Here is a 22,442-nt window from a genome sequence, read left to right as displayed (position 1 = left end):
ATATATATATATATATTTCTCCTATGTATAGTGATGTAATTCTTTCTGTATAATAAGCTGCCATATTGAAAAAGAAAAATATTCAAAAATCAATTTTTTTTATCATTTTTCTGAAATTCTTCATGAAGAAAGAACATCTGGTGAAATTATCGTACTGTATGGTAAAGACATTTCTGGAGAAAAAAATCAAACAAACAATAATACTGATAAATAAAAGAAAAATATACTGTATTTGAACCATTCTTTTGGTAATTCTTTCATTTATATGGAACGATTTACCGGAAATTCCGGTTTTCAAAATTATTATTCTTATTATCACATATTTGGTAAAAAAATGCAAAACTGAAAAGTAAATTTAAACGATAGACAGCTTTATACCAGTGGTTCATAGCCTTTTTCGGCCTATCGCCTCCTTCTAGATGTTGAGATGTCCCCTATTGCCCCTTCCCCTAAATATTGAAAAAAAAATTTCCAAAAGAACAGAAGATATTTGAAGGAAAATAATTAAAACAGGATTCCATATTTATTTTCATATTATTATCTTTCTAGCATTTTTCTGTGGAAACTGAAAACATTGTTAATTAAATTTGAAAACTCTATTGTTACTCTTTACATTGACTGCCTTGTGCTTTCAGTTAAAGCATGAATGTTCGTCAGAGGTCAGCTTTCAAGCAAATGTTCAACTTATTTCTTAGTTCCGTGAGGATCTGGAAGACAGATCTCTGTTCAGTCTGTAGTATGACGAGGAAGTTTAATTTCTTTTTATTTACTTATTTATTTTTTAACTCGGGATTCTTTGTCTGAACTATGAACGATCGGTTTTGTATACGTCTTCAATTTCGATATTCGCTAGCCAGACTTAGATAAAATGAACACAAAATCTCAACTAAAAAACTTTTTGCAAGTAATTAATTTTAACTTTCGTAATAGGTTTTTCCAATATATACCATTTCATCACCTCCACTATTTGGTGAAGTTTGTTTGAAATTTGCGGATTGTTTTTCAAAATAATTTAATTTTTATGAAACTTTATATTGATTCCTACCACAGGAATGAGTTTAATAAAAAACCAAAAAAGTTAAAAATAGAAATCCAAAAATGCTGCCGTGCAAAAACACTTTTTGAATAATTAGGATGTAGTCAAATATAGTTTTGAAATTTTGTCCTATTTTGAACGTAACCAAGCCATGTTCACTTTCTATAAAAAATTTTCTCTTTCATTTATTTCCTCTGAAAGAAAAAACAAAGTTAAAGACAATAATGAATAACTGCATTTTCTTTTTTTCTTGCTCTCTTAGAATGCTACTTTGTAAAGCATAGAGCAGCTATTAATATAAATTTTCTTTATATTGAGCTGACGCATAGTTCAAACTTGATAGGTCAAACAATTTTGTTTATGAATGAAGGAAAATACATTTCTGGTATCAGAAGCAAATGCTGATAAGATTTAAGACTTTATTTTCATTTGATTCTATATACAAGATTACAAGTATGTTTTTAAGTATTTCTTCATTTTATTTTTATTTCAATACTATGTCATAGTCAAGGTTTCACATGTAAGGGTAATTAGTCACTGGTCTGAAGGACCAGTAAAAGAAAGATAATACTTATCAGTACACATTTTTACTAGTCCATTAGAATTTTCAACTCCTCTAGAATTTTTTTTAAAAAGTTGATAAAGTAAATCTAAATAAAAAATTACAGTTTAGAGAATGTGTAATGTCACAATAATACTAATGAAATATACTATTCAATGGCAAAACAGAAACTAAAACATTAAACCAAAAATCGAAACAGCATACCATCGCTTTAGATCGATTGCTGTCAGGCAGTCCACTGATAATTATTTTATGGTGGTCCAAGTCAATTTTATCGGTCTTGGATCAACGGACTACCGTTAATGTCGAGGTTTGCTACATGACATTAATGATTAAGTAGATTAAACAAATTTAATGTCTCAATGTTAACAATTTCTTATGGAATAAATCCCTGTAATTATAATTTATTACATTAATTAATTAAATGTTGAATGTCTAAAATTCTGCAGTAAGTCTGCAAGAAAAGGTTTTCTTTTAAAATATAAGTTTATGCAATGGTCACTAAAACGGGCTACCTATTGCCTTTCAGGACCATTCCTCAAGTGCTGCCATTTTCATCGAGTTTGATTCTGCCAAACTTAAAATTCGTTTCGAATTAAATAGCTATAAACTTAAGTTTTAAATTTCTACTGAAATGATTGAAATCAGTAATTTATTAGAAATTTTTCTTTCAGAAATTATTTAATAAAACCTATAACAGCTTGGAGGAAGGCACTAGGCGTTACATTTGGGAAGTAAATGTTGCAAATATTCAAAAACATAACTTAGAAGCTGATTTGAACTTACATTCATTCAGACTTGGAGTCAACCATCTCACAGACAAGGTATAGCATTTTTATTCCCCAATTTTGTATACATATTTATATAGGTTTATTTTATTATATGGATCTCAATGAATCAAAAACTTTTGAAATTGTGTCTTTTTTATCTTATTTGTAAGATATAGCGATAATTAAAATGTATAGTAGGTTATTTTTCTTCATGTGAGGCAGTTTATTTTAAAAACAGCCTGAATTACTTTTTTTCAAACTATAATTTTGATCACGATTTTTAAAAGTTAGTTAGCCTATCAATTCCTGGATACATCTGGTCTTCGAACAGCTTTTTTAAATTTACTTTAAAGCAGCAATTTTTCTATATTTTTCATTTTTTATTAAACTTACTACTTAGTTTTGCAATACAATTGAATAATATTATGCGTAAGAAGCAAAGCAATTTTAAATTATAATTCTCGAAATTAATTGAAAATATTTATTTTATCTTATTTTATTTTTTTATTTTATAATTGAAATAAGATTCGTACCGTTAGTTTAATAAACCAAATTTAAAAAAATGCTACTAAATTCATAACTTAATCATTATTAACTAAATTCATAACTTAATCTACAAAATTCATAACCAATCAGTTCAAGTTCAAAACACTTTTTTAAACTATACATAAATTTTTTTTTAACGAGAAAAACTACATGACTGGAATTTGGTCTTGATTTGGAATTTTCGAATCATTTTTAATAAATATGTGAAATATAATTTATTTCATGGAAATATCAAAAATGAATTGAGCTAGTATTCAGACTAAAAACCTCATTTTTTAGGTATAAGACTGTAAGTATAATAAATAATTTATGTCATTTTCCACTTTTATTCATTTCAATATTGAAATAATTAAATTTTTTTGTGAAGTTTGAATTGAAAAAAGTTTGAAATAACTATTGAAAATGGAACATGAAAAGTTTTAAATAGTTTACCCTAAAATATTCAATTATTAGAATGGAAGACATCTTGAAAATTTTTAATATTGATTAACATGAAATATGCCGTATGCAAGTGGGATATTTTAGAGCAGTGTGAAGTACTTTGTACAACTAAATAAGATTCTTTTCACAACACTAAAATATTTACTTTATTTTCTTCATATATAGAGAGAACAGTCGGCAAAGAATTCTGTTAGGGTTAAAAAACATTTCGCTAAAAAAGAACAAATTCTAAAAGAAATAAAAATAAACAACTTAAAAATAAAAAAATGCTGTTGCCAGCCGTAGAATTGTTTGAAAGTTAACTTAACAACATAAATCAAAATGACATACAAGCGCAACTAGATCAAAATTATACAAGCGCAACTAGAACAAAATTATACAAGCGCAACTAGATCAAAATTATGATACCTGAGCTCTTGACGTAACACAGTGGTTGTTATACTTATGAAGCTTCTGAGCTACCGTAACGTTTTTTTTTTAATCCTACTGTGAGCTCCCAACTAAAAGAACTACCGAGTTAGTATTTTTTTAATTTTTATTTTTATTCATTATTTTTTTTAAAAATCCTACATTTGTCTTATCAGCTATGTGGAGTAATCAAGGTAAGCCAACTGGAGTTTTGATGCGATCTACCGAAGAAGATACCGCGAGTTACTAGCAGCTCACGATCGACAGTTTAGACTGTTATTGAATAGGAGACTGTTCTTTAAAAATTGACTGTTGTTAAACAGTTTATTGCTGGCTTAGAGAATCAAGTGCTAGTTTTTTGAAGAGGCAGTCTATTCATGTACTGCTTGCACATTTTCTGTACTTACCCTTTACGCGCAACGTCTATTTTGGTTTGTTACGTTCAAAAATTTCGCAGTTTTATTTTCGTATCTGTTTTTTTATTCAGAATTTAAAGAAGAATTTATAATTCAGAATTCAGAATTTTAACAAAAAAACAAAAGAAAATGAAGGAAAATTTATGCCATCACATATTATTTATCATTATAACCTTGCTGATCCTTAATGGCAATTTTGTTTTCTTTTTCAAAATATCAAGTTCATCGAAAATTAAATCTGATGACAGAAAATATTTATTAATAATGTATTGCAGGTCAGTAAATGCTTTTTGAGTATATTGTAATTCTTTACAGTTTCCTCATGAGTACAGCAGTTTAAACGGATTGAAAATAAATAATATGACAAAATCATACTCAACCTTCCTTGCTCCCGAAAATGTTGTCTATCCAAAATCTATTGACTGGAGAGAAAAAGGATTTGTAACTGAAGTGAAAGATCAGGTAAGATTTGAAATTTTTTTCAAACAATGATTTAAAAATTAAGTCTATTATAAGAAGTAAAAACTATTATGAAAAGTAAAAACAAAAATGTTTCGGTACTAAAACCATAGTTATATTGTCTGCAAATATAATCATACTGATTGATAAATCTAAAATGCATGTTATAGGGCATGTCATAAAAATAAAATGAAAATGTAATGTAGACAATATAATGTAAAATTACTGCTAAAAACTGAAAAAAATTCAAAATTTTTCTATAGTTATAGAGCCGTGGTGGCTCAGGGGATAAAGCGTTCGTCTTCCAATGAGATGAACCGGGTTTGAATCCCAGCGATGGCTGGTTGGTACGAATTCCGCACCCGACTGGCACCGACCACATTTCTGACATAAAATATCCTCAATGGTAGACGGATCATAGGTTTGAGTCCCCTTGCCGTCACGCTAACCCTGGGAGATTTTCGTGATTTTGCTCTCCATGCAGCACAAATGCTGGTTAGTTTCATCAAAAAGTCCTCTACCAAGGCAAATTTTTCCCAATGCTTGATCCAGGAGTTCCCTTGTCTTCCAGATTGGGTTCAAAATAACAACGATACGAAGTAGAACATTAGTAGTCATAAGCCCAAAAAAATTAGGTCGGCTGTTCAACGACGGTAATAATATAGTTATAGTTATAACAACGTATAATTATATACCTATGCTTTATGTTTAATCATATAAGAAATTTCACCTCTTTCTTTAAATAAACGCAACTTTCATGACTGACATACACCTTGTGATATTTCTTCCTTTTTATTTCTTTTTGTGCGAAATAAAATTTTTAGCTCTATTTTAGTTTTGTTAGATTGAATACTTAATACTTGTTGTTTTAGGCACAGTATAGTCACATCTGGCTTTTTTTGTTACCATTCAAATATTCCATACACTTTCATCCAAATGATTTTCGAATTTGCAATTTTTCATCACTTAAAACTAAAATATGCTTGAAACATTGACAACTTGGCGTTGAGCACATTTTCAAGCACGTGTTTTTGAAAATTATTTTTAGAATGTCAGTTTGGAAATTTTTGGAAGAATTTTTAAATTATTATAGTTTTAACAAAGCGATATCTAAATGGATAAAAATTATTTTGTGTCTGTAATAATTTCATGCAGATTACGTATTGCCTTTTTTAGAAGTTTTAGAAAAAGAAAATGTAACTTTTATGAAATCAAATATTTTAATTGCAAATGCAATTTTATGCAAACTTTTTTTTCTCCTTAGTATATTCTAAACGCACCACTTACCCATCTAAGAACATTTTTCATAACTATTACAGGGACAATGTGGATCTTGTTGGGCATTTACTGCAGTTGGATCCTTAGAAGGCCAACACAAAAGGGCAACTGGAAAATTACTTTCTTTAAGCGAACAAAATCTCGTGGATTGTGCAGGAGAGGAAGGTAAGCTTACTATTCATATTTTACTATTCATGTTTTTTTTTTTTACTATTTATGATGTTTAATTGATAATTTTAACTCAATTATAATTATTTTAATTACGTCCATTGTATTATTTCTTTACAAATTTTGTTAAGAAATTAAACGAATTGTAATTTACGATTCATTTTAATTCATTGATTTCTTTTGTGACTTTTTTAAAGTGAAAATCGTTCAGAGAGAAACTACAATACAATTTTTTAAAACTTATGGAAACTTAGCAACTATTTTCAAAATGTTCACAAAAATAACTTGCGCATAATTAGCAAGTTATCACGTATTAATGTTTTAGACATTGATTGTTTAATTTGTTATTTGTCAAAAACATTTCACTTCATTTAATTAAATATCTTCTCCCTCTGACTAACATTCAAACTTGCTTGAAGAGTAATATCGTAACTAAAATGTGCAATGTTTAACCCCTTAATGATCGGTTAATTTTCAAGAAAACGGTCATAAAAGTGCCTATTTTGACAAATACACGTATTTGATTAGTGCTGACATCTAGTTCAAAATAAGCTAGCTATCTACAATTACCTTAAAAATATCCTGGTACTGCCATCTGGTGTGTAAAACGAGAAATAAAATGTTTTTTGGGCAAAAGAAATTAATTATTTTATTCTTATTGGCGCGTTACTGCTGAACACTCCATCCCGGAAATTTCACGGGAGGGAGAAATAGAGGGCGAAACCTCACCCCGTCATTTTCACGGGAGCGAGAAGGAAGGGGTTAAAGGAAGTTTGTATCAGAAAAGCATGCATTTAAGCAAAAGAACTATTTTTCTTGTTTATTTTAAGGTATTCTTATGCATTAAAGTTGGAAAGATAAATTGCATTCATACCAATACAAATTACTCCTTATCCTTATCAGTATCTTTATACAAATACCAATGACCAACAAGTGATATAGAATGCAACATTAAAGCTTACATGACTGATTTTCATTAATTATAAAGAATTTTATTTTTTAAATTGACCTTTTTCTATGAAGAAAATGTTTTACTCTAGATTCTATAACCTTTGCAAAAATGAATCATGTAGGGAAATCGATTAGGAAATGAACGTTTAAACTATAAAGAGACAAGATTAAAATCACTGCTCTGAGAAAAAAATTCTTTTAAAATCACCAATCTGTATGGTAATGACATTTCTGCTAAATACATATATTTTACATAATTCTGGTTAATAAAACCAAAATATACGGTATTCAATCCATTCATTTGATAATCTTTCCGTTCATATGGTAACGGTATACTGGAAATTCTGATAATGAAAGTTGCAGTTCTTATTACCACAGATTTAATAAAAAAATACTAAACTAAAAGAGTAAATTTAACTGAATTAATGGTTTTTCCGCCATGCTCTAAGGTATCATGATAAAAACCTGCAATTAAAAAGTGACCCTACAGTTAAAAAGTTATTGAATCGAAATGCTGGTTTTTATATCTGTATCTTTTCCTTATAATTTAGTTTCTAACTATTTAAATTCCGTAATTGAAAGAAATAAGATTGAATCTAGTTGATCAATAAGAAAAATCACTATCAATGGTGCACCTTGTTTCAATAGAATTCTGAGAGATATAATGAGTAACGTATGATAATTTTGGGAAAAATTGTTTCAAACAATTTAACTTAAAAAATCATTTATACTTGTCTTTAACAAGAAATTATTTTCTAAAAACGTCACTATGAAATTAATTTTGAGATCAGATTTCTGCATAAGATTATAACATGTACTACTATATAAGCTGTAAACGATTTTATTTGTGGATAAATTCTAATATTCATAGGTGTAATATAGTATATTCACGCTTCGTTATAATTCTACTCTTATTATTCTTTATTAAATGTAAAATTGTATGCTGTTTCAGGAAACCATGGTTGTAATGGAGGTATGATTGACTCAGCCTTTGCCTACATCAAAATCAATCATGGAATAGATACTGAAGAGTCATATCCTTATACAGGAAAAGTAAGTTAAACAATTACAAGGATTGGAATTTAATTAGAAGCAACTCTATTTTGTTTTATAACCGTCGTTGAATAGCCGACCCAACTTTGAGTTTACGACTACCAATGTTCAACTCCATACCCCTGTAAATCAAGAAGACAAGGGAACTCCTGGATTAAGTATTGGAGGAAATTTGCCCTCGTGGTGCATTTTTGATGAAACTAACCCGCATTTGCGTTACATGGAGAGGAAAACCATGAAAACTTTCGATGGTTAGCCTGACGGCAAGGGGACTCTAACCCATGATCCGTGTATCACTGAGGATATTTTATGTTAGAAATGAGGTCGGTGCCAGTCGGGTGCGGAATTCGTACCAACCAGCCATTGCTGGGATTCGAACTCGGTTCACCTTATTGGAAGGCGAATGCTCCATTCACTGAACCACCATGGCTCAAGCAACTCTATTGAAGAGACGCCGACGCCATCGAACAGAGTCGAATTGCCATTTATACCAAGCGTTAGTTACTTGTCTTTCTTACCTTAACTTGCATGTTCACAGACAGACAAAAAATATAAGGGTCTTAAGTTAGCTGGTCTAGCATAATTTTGTAGCGATATTTTTGAAATAGAAACAAAGGAGTTGTAACGTAAAAGAAAAAATTGTACAGCAAGACAGTGTCATCAAGATCTTTCAGCTGCTTACAGGAAATCAGCATTTCTGTAAAAAATTAAAAAATTATGTAAGTAGTTTTTGAGAAATCGTACACGCAAAGATTTTGGTATATATATAATATTTAAGCTCAGAACTGAAGTTATCGTGTGCAAAAAATTATATAAAATTGACGGAATAGCAATCTTTTGATAGAATTAGTGCGAATATATTAAGTAAAATATACTTGTTGCTTAAATGAAATGTTTTCGTAATACAGCCATTAATTTAATTCTAACTCGCATGAAAATAAGAGTTGTTAGTAAACAAATAAACAAAAAAAAAATGCATAAATGAATAAAACTATAGCAATTAGAAATCTAACCACAGTGCACTGCAAAAGATTTTAGTTTATTTCAACACCAAATATGGTGGCAACTTTACACCAAAATTTTTCACTGTGCATTTTCATTACATGAAAGCACTGGATTCAACTTTATTCTACTTATAAGAAGATGCAGTACTTCGTAAAGTTATGTGTTTACGAGCACTTTTGAGGGTCCTGAGACATTTTTATTGTTATTTGTGTCTCACACTTAACCCAATTAATTAATAACTAAATTAATTGGGATACATAAAATAGGAGTCAATTTTAACATGTAATTGTAACTGTCCAAAATTGTTATATTGATGCACGCAATTTCTTACAGCAATGCTTATTGTTTTTAAAATGTTTCTTAAGTTTACTTACATTATTGATTTTTAGAATTAAAAAATTTTCACTTGTGAATAAAAGTTTTTATTGCTGATTTCAGTTAGGTAAATGTCATTTTATGAAGAAAAATGTTGGTGCAACTTTATCTGGTTGGGTAGATATTAAAAGTTTAGATGAAGATGCTCTAATGAAAGCTGTTTCAACTGTTGGTCCAGTATCAGTAGCAATAAATTCTGAAGGCTATGGATTTATTTACTACAAGTATGAACATTTGATTTTCTTTTAGACATCTAAAAATATCAAAAATCTTTCAAAACTGTACTCAATTTGATACCTTAACAATGATTCTGAATAATTGTTTGCACTTTTATAATTACCTATAAAGGATTTCAGCAGTAAATGCACACTTTCCTGTAATCTTCGGTTACCATATCACCAATAAACATAAGCAAAATGTAGAATTCTTATTTTTCGCTTTAATTTCCCTCATTGATAAGTAACTTAAGCCAACATGTTTTATTTTATTTTCATTTTTATTCTGCATGTTTTATAAAACATTCGCATATTTAAACATAAAGTGTAATTGCAGACCCAAGTATTTAAACTTTAAATTAATAGCTAATGTCAATGAAATGGTCTTGAATTGAAACCTGTAAGTAACATCGAATGACTATAATTTTAATTTTTAGAGGTGGAGTTTATGACGTCAAGAATTGCGATCCTTATCAATTAACTCATGGAGTACTGATAGTTGGTTTTGGAACTGAAAATGGATTAGATTACTGGCTGGTTAAAAACAGGTATTAAACCCTTTTTTTCTCATATATAATATTTTTTTGTTACTTAATGATTTTGGACAGAAAAAAACTGATTTTATTATGGTGATATGAGCTTATAACAATTAATATAGGTTAAAAAAACATTAGTTAAGTAACGCAAGATGAAACTACACTGGTGTTAGGAATTAAGAGAATTTGCTAACTTGGTTGGTTGTGTCTGGAACTACTGGACCAATTTTAATAAAATTTGATTTGTACATGCATTGATAAAATACAAAACAAATAACCATTTAACGATTGTAATACACATGCATGATCATGCGTAACACTTGATGGAATCGAAAGGTATGAAATTGCCACATGACAATTTAGGCCAATTGCCACAGGAAATGATAAACTGCCTTACTTCAAGTATGAAATCATACTGCAAGGCCATCTGTAATTGGGGACCTTATTCCTTATTTACCTATTTTTGTTTTGCTTATTCTGTAAGCACTGTTTCTTACCTCCCGACTTCAACGAGTATTGCGCACGCTCATGAGTGCGTATTACAATTGTTGAACAGTTATTTGTTTTGCATTGTATCACTGCATGTACATATCAAAATTGGTTCAGTGGTTCTAGAGATAATTGCCCAATCTGAAAATTCTCTTAATTTATTACACTAGTGTATTTTGCTTCAATAAGAGGTTTTATAAGACTAGCTACTAAATTTTGTGCTCTTATTTCTTAAAATAAAATTTTCAATAGCTAGGTACTATTAAATTGAAAACTTCATTCGCTTTAAAAATACATAAATATGAAATAACAGTTTACATATTTCAACCACTTCAAAAATAGGCACCCGTTTTCATTTATTTCATATTTGTATATTTTTGAAGCGAATGAAGCTTTCAATCCGGTAATATCTTACCGCTTCAGTTTCTTGAGATTAATTATTTAACACGGTACTACTTTAGTTAATTTATTCATGTTTAATGACTTTTATGTTATAAGTTACCTTTAAATGTTTTATTCATTGTAATTTGGTTTAATTTTGAAGAAGAATTTGACTTATTGAAAAATGGTAATATTAAAATACTGTATGCCCATCTATTTTCTAATAAAATAACATAATAAAAAAATTCCTCACTTCTGATAGCTAATGATAAAAAACAGAAAATTTTTTCATATTACAAGTTTTATGAAAAACATAAAAGCGTTAACTTATACTAAACCAGCAAATTCTTTGATTTTTAAATTTGTTTTGTCTTAATTGCCTTTGTTATTTCATTAATTTAAAAATATTTTGAAACAAAAAAGCTTGTATTACATATTTTATATGATATCATCGAAAGTATTTGTTTGTAATATAGGCCATCCTATAACTACTACCTTTCATATATATTGTTATTCTTGAGAAACAAAAAAGAAATTCAAATTATATACACGTTAGAGATGCAAATTAATATTTAGGGAACAAAAAATAAGAGCTTCATTAAAATATAAAGAATAACTATTGAGGAAAGAAATATTAAAATCATCCAAAACTTGTTTGATCGGTGAATGAATTTGTTTAGAGGTTTGAAGCGGATCATTAAAAACACTTGTAAATTCGATCTAAATATCAAACTAGTTATGTTGTTTTTTAATCATCTCTGCTCCAATCGTGATTCATTAGATTTTAATGGAGGTAAAAGCAATTTTTTTAGACATCAATTTGCAATCCCTAAGGAGTATATACATATTTAATTTTTATTTATTTATTTTATTTATTTATTTATTCATTTTATTCATTTTCTTATTAAGTGTGGCCACTACGACATACAAGTCATTTTACACAATATTCAAATTATTATTGTTATTATTTTGCAGTTGGGGTCCTTTTTGGGGTGAAAAAGGTTACATCAAGATGAGAAGAAACAAGAATCTGTGCGGTATCTCGATGATGGCTAGTTATCCTTTAGTTTGAAGGAAGTTCAGATTACATCAAGAGTGTCACATAACTAATTTATTCATATACATAACTCATTCATGATTTTTTTGATAAAAGCTCATTTAGCTCATTATCATTAAGTTTATCAATTTATCTGACTGTTTAACGCAATGTTGATAAGCCAAAACTGCATTTTAATATTTCAGATGAAGAAAAGGAATTCAAGTAGAATAAATATAAGGAACTGATAATGAGTTTATTTCGCCTTCAGTAGAATATGTTTTATTTATTTATCAAGTATAAAATTGCTCATAAATAAAATTCATTTTAATTAATACTTTTGTTGCCCAAAATGAGTTAGAGATTTGGAGTTTTGGGAATAGTAGTGTAATATATGTATAGTATTAAATGTATAATTGAATAAAGAAAACATTGATTGTGTCATTTGTATTTAGTTTTGTTTATAAGAAAACGCAGTTATTTTTTTTTTAAATGCCGTACTCAGAAAAGTTTCGTTTCAAAATTTCATTTCCCTTTTGTATATATTTCTTAACTTGAAAAGATCATAGAAAACTTTTGCAGCGATTATATATTATGCTTCTTCTTCTTTTTTTTAAAGAAAAGAAATGAAGAAAGTGAATTTCAAAAATTGAAGTAATTCACCCTGAATTTTGCGCATTTTACCCTGGGCATATTATATTTAAAAAAATTGATTTAAAGTATATGGATTATATTTAACTCGTTATCACACGCGTTTCATTTGCAATTTTAGTCTTTTCATAAGAATGAAATGAACATGGAGTTTTTTTTTAATGGCGAAAAATAAATGTTAATTTTTAAAAGTAAATAATAATTTTTAAATGAACTAAAAATATTTCTATTGTATTAAGTAAAAAATATTGTAAAGAATTCATTAATTATTACTTATTTTTAGTTAGCAACACAAATATTTTGTAATTTCTTCAACCAAGTTACACAAGCCTGCACCATGATTAGAAACCAACCGACGATTCTGATATATTTTTGAATACTGATTTGATTAAAAATAGAGAAATAATTTTATCACTTACCATTTCATTTACAAATTGAAAACTGTGATTTTCCTTTGTATCCTTTACATTGTAATCTCAGGAAAGGAATAAGCATTTAATGCCATAAGGATTTACTCCTAGCAAAACTTAGACTAATTGGTAATGCAAAAAAATAAATATATGAGTAAATAAATAAATAAAATTAAGTAAATAAATGATATCATGTGCATACATTTTGATTTGTTTTGATAGATTTTGGTTTTAAATAATTCCTATTAGACCTGTTATGCTCCTATTATATTGCTCCTATTATATAGGGACGAAACTCAAATAATCCTGTCTAGACGAATAGGGTATAATTTTTTATGTTTTTTAATAGGCTGAGACTGCAATTTTAGTACACGGAACCTTAATGACTTCTAAACGTTTAGTCCCATCGAATTGAGTTTGATCTGATTCAATTCAGAAAAATAAACTTTAGATACTATACCTAACTTGCCCATATTAATTGTGTTTCCTCTCCCTCTCAAGAATTTGCCCAATATAAAACCCAGTTTGTGAAAATGTTATTTTTCCATGGAAGATAACGGTATTTTTATTCTCTAAAACAATTAAAAATATCAAATTTTAAAAATAAAATCATTAAAACTTAGATTTGTATTGGATTCAGATTGGAAAAAATGGTTTTAAATTGTGTTAAATTTCCAGATATAAACCAGGTTAAATTATAAATTATTAGGGGAAACGGAAAGTAAAGTCGTTTCGATGCATTTGATATTTGTTATCAAGATTTTATTTTTAATCAATAATGCATTTACCCTCATTCGCAACAACCTTTCAATGCCGAATCGAAAATAAATCGAAATAGATCGAAAAAAAAGAATTAGTTTTTAAGACTAACGAATATTTAATGCGCTGAAACGACATTACTTTCCGGTCCCCATAATACTTTTAAAATTGATCAAACTTTAAAGCCTTTTTTATTAAATAAAATGGAAAACGTAACTAATAAGTTACTTATCAAATTAATGCAAANTTTAATGCGCTGAAACGACATTACTTTCCGGTCCCCATAATACTTTTAAAATTAATCAAACTTTAAAGCCTTTTTTATTAAATAAAATGGAAAACGTAACTAATAAGTTACTTATTATTATTCGATAGTAAAAATATAACATTTAATGCAAATTATTGTCCATATTTTTAATTTTAGTAAATCTTTATCATCATCGTGAATGAGAAAGTAAAGACGACTATATACATTCATATTTCAATATTTGGCTCAATCCATATTATGTAAACTTCATTACGTAAAAATTGAAAATAATCCTAAGATTATTAGTAAACAGTTACAAGAAACTCAATAATTTTTTTATATCAAATTAGTTATGGCAATGTTTATTTTATAAACAAATTTGGTAGCTATAATACATTTTTTAAACGTGAATATTTTTTAAACTATTCTTTTAACGAATAAGTGTCAAATAAAAAAAAATACTAATTTAAAAATCAGACATTTAAGTGTCATATAATTATCATTTGATTGAAAAAAAGAATAATGATTCAAATGATCTTACACAATAGTTGTAGTACATAAAATTTTATGTGTTTTCCAGAATTTTCTGATTAGAAAGATAATTAAAAGATCTTATAATGAAGAGGAAGAAAAAGAATGAGTAATTAAACGATCACTCAATATCACATGACAATTTATCGATGTAAAATATACGATCTCCATTCTTTTAGATAATTAGAAATGAAATATGGGTCAGAGGCGAATGTTTTCTCGCACCAGTAATCATGATGAAGAGTCTAATTTAAATTGTATTTGTTTTACGAGAAAACAACTTCCTGTTACAAAAGCGAACAATGTTGAATGAATTTTGACCTCGGATTAATGTCTTTTAAATACGCGAGGTCGTCTTGAAATCCTGAATATTTCATTCCTCTGAAAAACTGAAATATTTTAAAACCGTTTATTTATGACGTTTCATATCCAGTTTATTTTTCAAAATAAATGCATTTTCAGTGTTATCCATATCAGTGTAAATTACATCCTCATTGTTTTACCTTTTAAAAAACTCGAATAAAAAATACTGATTCCCGTTTTTTTCTTCTTCATATATGTGATGTTTAGTTATAGTTTTTGAATTATTTCAATGACGAAATTAGTGGAAAATAAATTTTTTAAGTGAACATTCTAAGATTTGTTAAATTATTATTGTGTTGAATGAACTAAGCAAAAATAGTATTGGGTGAAACCTGCTGCAGACATTTTTTTCCATAATTAAATTAAAATTAAAATACAGTTAGAAATTTTGGAACAGTCTAAATCATAATATCGTCCATATTTGCTGCAACCTTAGTGCCAAGTTGAACCATGTTATAGTACTTCTTAAACTTGAGCATACGGTAGCATGGTTCATCGTGAACAGAAACTCTGATCAATTTGTCACCGTATCAAATATACTGCAAATTTGCACCATATTTGGGTTCAAGGTACCAACATTATGATTTTAATTTCTAGCCAATTTTTCTGAAAGTGTAACATACTAAGTTGTAGAAGCAAGATAGTTAATATCTTGCTAATATATATGTGAGTTAAAATAAGGACCCAGTGCTTTAAAATAACGCCTAGAATCCTTATCAATGTTCCTTAATAATTAAGTATATTTCTTCAAATTTGAATATGTTGGTATTGTATTCTTTCCGCTTCAAAATAGTACTAGTGTGAAAATCAGGACGAAGTATCTCATGATTTGGTGACATCATTAGAAAGGCATAATAATAAATATAGATCAGTAGAAAATAATTGTAGATCAGATAAAATAAATAATTTTTTGAATAAAATATCAAAATTTTATGCAGCTTATCTAATACCTGAAATAAAAAATACAAAAAAGTCTAATTAAAAATAAAAATACATAGCTTTTTGCTTCAAATTCATAGAAAGCGATGGCAACATTTGTGGCAGATAGTGAGAGTGTTTTATATTTTATTTTATAACCGTCGTTGAACAGCCGACCCAATTTTGGGTTTACGTCTACTAACTTTCAACTCCGTAGCCTTGTAGTCTTGAACCTAATTCAGAAGACAAGGGAACTCTCTGATCAGTACCCCTAGAGGTATGATTTGTGATGGGAACATAGAGGACTTTGTGACCCGATAGATTTAGCGAGCATTAATCACCATTTACTACACGGGGAGTCTTCGGTTGGCGGGGGTCGAACCCACGACTTCTTGGACAAGGGCTCTACCAGCCAGGCTATCCCGCCTTGAGAGCGTTTTATAGTAGCAAAAACTCTAATCAACGCATAGATTAGTTTTTTTACACTGCAAATATTTAATTTAAATTTTTGTTTAAAATATTTTTAATCGATAACTTTATAATAAATACAGACTAACCATAAACTTAGAAAACTGCTGTTTTATTATTAACCGAAATTGACAAAAGCTATCTGGTTTGCCTCAAATCAGATGGCTTTTTTTTCTCGGTTTACTAAAGCCAAGAATAAATTTCAAATTCATAAAATAAATAATTCAGTAAAATAAATAAATAAATGAAATAATATTTATAATCGTTACAATGTTTTGAACAAAATACCTTAATACAAATCTTAAATTTCTTCATTTTTAGTTCTCCTGCAATCTTTCTATGAGTAAACTGGTGTTGAAATAAAATGCCTGCCACGTAAGATAAGTTAGATAAAATAATTTAAAATGTTCTTTTGATTAGCATCAATGCATTTGTTAAAGGTAAAAATGGTATCTAGTCCTGACATATGTGTCAATTATTCTCATAAGTACTGCAGAGCAAGTCACTCTTAGGGTAAATTCTGCCGAAATATATATTTTATGGGTACAAAGGCTTTTCGGTATTCCTGTTCTTTATACACGCATTAAATACTCACTTATAGTTCATTGATATTTCATTATCCTACAAGTTAGAAAATTATTTAAGAAATAAAAGTTTTGTGGGAAGGGCTAGTTAATTTTATCCAGAATCTCCGCAATTTTAATTAGAAGAATTTTTTCACGGGATATAATTACAATATTAAAACCGACCAAAAAAACCAACAAAAAAAAAAAAAAAAAAAAAAAGAAAAAAGAAAAAAAAGGCGAAAGTACTAATCAAAAACGGAAATAATAGGAATGTTGAACTGTACGGTCGGGAACTACATTTTAATTTGTGCCAATATTTTATTTCGATCAAATATTTGAGAATGATTGCTTTCATGGAGACGAACTAAGCTGTTATATTTAAAAAGGTTCAAGTTTTTCGCCTGTAGTTCTTTTGAGGATAAACGATACGATACGATACGATACGAAAGATTACGATAAACGTAATTTATACAATATCAAAAGAGAAATTAATCATTAGTTAAAGAAATAAGTGAATCATTTTTTGCACATCTTGAATTTATTCTCTTACTCTTTTGAATCTTCAATAATAGGTAAAAATACTTTTTCATCAAATTGAAACCTATTAGAAATATTTTAAAATTTTTGTTAAGCTAAATGTGTTATTTCTAATGGGTATTTTCATAATATTTTAAAAGAAAGTAAAAAAAAAATAAATTTGAAACTTGACAAAACGCTAAATTTTATGATTAAAATGTTAAGAGATTTGAATTGTACATGACAAATTTTCAAAGAAGTTTCAGTTTCAAATTTGCATTTTGCGAGTTTCAAAATTTGAGGATCCTAATATCTAGTTTTTATATTAACTTCATGTTTATAACTGATGGGTAATGAAATATTAAATATATTAAATTAACTTTTAAATACTATCTTTTTTAATTGAACTCTTTAACTCTTATTTATTATTTATTATCCTATTTAGAAAACTCTTTATTTATTATAACAAGTCAGAAAATTGCGTTCATTAGTTCATCATATTTCTATCTCTAAAATATATAAGTAGACACACGTTTGTTTTGTTTCAAAAAATATCTTAGGTTTTTTAACTCTCAGCGTTCAAGACAGTTTTTATTATCTCTAAAGTTAATTTAATTTTGTAAATTAGAAAGATTAATATACAGACGCCTTTAGTTTTTTTTTTAAACTTGTAAGCTAGGCAGCAATCATAAAATAAACAAATTGAACTTTTTAGTATAAACTAAATATTCAGAGTTCTAAAATGGTAAAAATAAGTTACCCCACATTAAAGAGTAGGGTAACTATAGCCACCCCTATTTAATTTTTCGTCTTAAACATGTTTCAGAAACCCTTCATCTTGCACAGAGTAAAAAATTCCGAGATAAAATGTTATTGTAATATCTGGTTGAATGGTTCTGGTAATTGTAATAACATTTCTGGTTAAAAAAATGCCTGGTTAATAAAATCAAAATGTACGATATTCAAATAATTTACTTGATAATTTATCCGTTTATATGATAACGGTTTACCTGAAATTTAGGTTTTCAATATTATAGTCCTTATTACCACACATTTGTAAAAAATACAAAACTGAAAAGTTAATATAACTGAATAAAATGTTTTATGCTATGCTCCGAGGAATAAATTTCGAAATATTTCGCACACTTACCAAATTTTATCACACATTATAAAACATTATTTCATTGTTAATTCTACCAAAATCATTAATAAAATGCGTCGGCAAAATTGCGAGCATTTTGGCGTTCCTATAGAGCCAGAAATATGGTAAATTTTACCATATTCTGGTAGTTCTGACCATACTTTTTTTTCTCTGTAAGAAAGCATGGAGTGCTGTAGATCCAACAAAAAAAGAATTGTAAACCAAAGTCTTACAACAATTAATTAATCTCTAAAATAAATTCTTTTAGAATTCTTTTCAGAAAAATGAAAATTTAAATTGATAAATAGCTATTGTAGCACCAAGTAATGGTACCACATCTTTCATGAAGAATTATTTATACTTAACACCTTAACTTTTGGAATTTCCATTTGTTTCAGTAATGATGGAAATAACTTAAAAAAATCTGAATGAATCTTGACTTTGAGTGAAAGTAAATAAACACTTGTTTGAACACAGTGTTTGCCCTCGTTTTGAGTCGACCTACAGAACTACCGTGTGTTGTTGCCTGAAGCGTGTCCACGGGCTTTCAAAGTAAGACATGCACTAGCAGTTGTCCATGCCTTTTTCTCTCCTTTCACTTTTTACAAGCAGTAAAACTAGACGGTCAAAAGTTAATTTCATTGTTGAAAAAATTTGTGCTTTAGAGTCAGGATTATTATTTGACTCCTTTTAGAGAAATTAAAAAGTGAAATTTAAACTCACACAAGCTTCTGAGAAATCATCAAAGGTAACATATTATATGAATTGCTAATAGTTCGAATATTTAAGTTGTATATTTATTATATTTGCATATTTAAGTTAAAAAGAAAAATGTATACAATTGTTTCTTAATACGTTTAGACTAATTTTTATTTTTTAATTAAATTTTTCTAAAATGTGATATTTTTTTTTAAATCTTAGAGACTTTGGTTTAAACTGTTTTTTTCTGAAAATAGTGCAAAGATGGCGAAATGCGCTTTAAAAAAATAAAACTACTTCTGAACTTTGCAGTTAGAATTTTGTACAGATGATTTCTATCATTTCAAACCGTTTTTGTTTCACAATTAAAGTGTAATAATCAATGAATTAAATTTTCTATTAATCATATTTTTGTCTATTTATCAGAAATTGTATTATTTAAAGTGTATTTTTATTGAGTTATAGTACGAAATAAATAAATCAATAAATGAAATACTTTGAATACCTTTTGATCCAATGATCGGATTTTAATGTACAAGGACTCGATCTTAATGGTTCGAGGCGGTGACCTCAACTATACTATTTAGTTAGGGCAGACGATATTTCAAATTACGAAATCAGACAGAAAAACACATTTTCTCTAAACAAACTTACTTCGTTTTCGATCAATATGAATTTTTTACCTTTAAAATATAGGATATACAATGTAAAAGCTTTTCGTATATCTGAGCACCAAAAATTAGGGCAACTACTTTATTCCGAAGTGTTGTTCCTCTGAGTGTTTCACTACACCAAAACCAAGGATAGCTGCTATTGTAGTGAACAGCATGTTCCTTGACGCACTGTGAAAAAAAATCTGGTCAAAACTACGAGTATATTCGACTACTAGTAATTTACCGTGTTTCTGGATCAATGGGGATACCAAAATGTCGAAAATTTTTACTGAAAAGATTTGGTAATAATTTTGGTAGAATAAGTAATAAAATATGTGACAAAATTTGGTAAATATAGCAAAATTCGGTAATTTTATCCTGATACTATAGAGCTTAGCATGAAAACCATTAAGTCGGTTGAATTTAGTTTTCAGTTTTGTATTTTTTACTAAATGTGTGCTAATAAGAACTATATTTTTGAAAACCAAGATTTCCGGTAATATACATATGAATCGAAAAATTATGAAATGAATGATTTAAATACCATATATTTTAGTTTCAATAATCAAAACTATGCTTTTTTTTAAACTAGAAATGTCCTCCCCATCAAGTAGTAAGATAATTTTACCAGGTTATTTTCTCCGTGCAGTACTTGATGTAATATAGGCATCGTTTCAGACAAGAACTTCGGAATTTAGTTAAATAGTTTAAATATACACGAATTATTCGCCAAATTAAAAAGTTCTCGAAATATGGCGAAATATGCAAAAAATAAAAGCAACATTAAGGAGTCCAAACTTTTGATCACTTTCTTGACCAAATTATTGAGACTATATTACCCAGATTTCGGCTACCCCCTATATTTAGATGGTAAATCCAAATCCATCGATAAAAAGGCATATTTTTTTCAAAGAAAGTAGATTTTTGTGTCTGATTTCATAACTTAAAATATCGAATCTACTAACTTATTACCCCCTTGAACCTTCAAGATTGATCCTAGAATTTGAAGATCCAATCATTAGATCAAAAGTACATCCGGGAGTTCCGTTTATTTATTTATTTAGAGCAATGCACAGAAAATATATATTTTTTCCAAATTAGTTTCTAATTTAATTATATAATAAACGGTAAATCGGTTGCTCTACTGTACTTTTTCACAAATTACGTTTATTAATTATTTTCCATTTGTTTATATCTCTCGCAATGCATCGTTATTCATTATATTCCGGTCTTTTCATACACTTATTTTTTAAAAGTACAATTATTAATGATGCGAAACAAACGCAAATTTTTTTAGATGTTTTGTTATTGAATTTTAAGAACATTTCAAAATATAATGCTCCTTGACATTTGCATTATCATACGTTTTGGAAAGCTTAAAATTTTTCGCATGTTATTATCACAGAAAACTAGTATAAATTTATGTGTTTATAATTAATATATCAAGTGAAAAGGTGTTTTTTATGATATGTGATTAATAAATTACCCAAATATTAACTGAGTAAATTGGGAAGAAATTATTATTATAATTATTAATTTTTCAGATATTTTTTATAATATTATAAAGAAAATATCTTGCGATTACTATGATAAAAGCGTGTTAAGTTTATACATCAGCTTACAAAATTTTTGAATAAGTCAAATTTTTCATGAGGTTACCAACAGATCTAAACAAGTGTCGATGCACGAGTGTTAGATTTAATTATTGTAATAATTATTATTTTTTCAGATTTTTTCAAAATATTATAAAGAAATTACCATGGGATCACTATGATACAAACACACAAAGTTTATACATCAGCTTTCAAAATTTTTGAAAAAGTAGAATTTTTCATGAGGTTGCAAACAGGTCTAAGCAAGTGCCGATGCACGAATGTTACATTTAAAAATATAAAATATAAAATAAAAAATAAACGCTTGAAAATTTGAAAAATAAAGACTTCAATGGAATAATTGCAATTGAAGACATTTCGTATAAACAATATTGAAAATATTAAAATACATTTAAAAATAATTTTTAGAACGTCTTAAGCATCTTAATAATGTGCTTCTGAAAACTATTTTGTAATTCAGAACGTCTTACTTCCTTTAATAATATACTTCCGTATCATCAATCAAAATAGTAGGTATTGATTTTATAAAAAAATGAGTTGAGGATCGGTCTCCAGCGTGGTTAAAAGCCCACTGTTTACACAAGCTGCTGATAAACAGGTGTTAACTTCTGTGATGATTTACGAAAATAAAGTTAAAATGATTATTTCTTTATTAATGTTATAATTTCTTAGAGTACTTTGAGTGAAAGGAAAATAGAATGTGACGATCCAAATTAAAATATATCGAAAGGTTGTTAGGTTAATTTAAAAAATTCAGAAGTTAAATACCATTCACAGACTGG

General features: G+C 28.0%; 2 protein-coding genes across 2 annotated transcripts in view; both read left to right on the top strand.

Annotated features, from left to right (window-relative positions):
- The window catches only part of LOC107457154 (cathepsin L-like peptidase), a 15,989-nt gene extending 3,420 nt beyond the window's left edge, over window positions 1-12,569 (top strand). The window contains exons 3-9 of the mRNA XM_021147875.3: window positions 2,273-2,422; window positions 4,495-4,641; window positions 5,958-6,081; window positions 7,988-8,088; window positions 9,532-9,692; window positions 10,121-10,231; window positions 12,065-12,569. Coding sequence (XP_021003534.1) covers window positions 2,273-2,422; window positions 4,495-4,641; window positions 5,958-6,081; window positions 7,988-8,088; window positions 9,532-9,692; window positions 10,121-10,231; window positions 12,065-12,161 — 891 coding nt within the window. The 3' untranslated portion in view covers window positions 12,162-12,569. The remainder of the gene's footprint in view (window positions 1-2,272; window positions 2,423-4,494; window positions 4,642-5,957; window positions 6,082-7,987; window positions 8,089-9,531; window positions 9,693-10,120; window positions 10,232-12,064) is intronic.
- Window positions 12,570-19,218: 6,649 nt separating this feature from the next.
- LOC107457166 (alpha-tocopherol transfer protein-like) overlaps window positions 19,219-22,442 on the top strand; it is a 43,505-nt gene continuing 40,281 nt past the window's right edge. The window contains exon 1 of the mRNA XM_016075260.4: window positions 19,219-19,443. The gene's annotated coding sequence lies outside the window, so the exon portion shown is untranslated. The remainder of the gene's footprint in view (window positions 19,444-22,442) is intronic.

The sequence above is a fragment of the Parasteatoda tepidariorum genome, chromosome X1, assembly GCF_043381705.1.
Source record: "Parasteatoda tepidariorum isolate YZ-2023 chromosome X1, CAS_Ptep_4.0, whole genome shotgun sequence".
In the NCBI taxonomy this organism is placed as follows: domain Eukaryota; kingdom Metazoa; phylum Arthropoda; class Arachnida; order Araneae; family Theridiidae; genus Parasteatoda; species Parasteatoda tepidariorum.
Note: the sequence above shows the minus strand (reverse complement) of the source record. Positions and strands in the feature narration are given on the sequence as shown.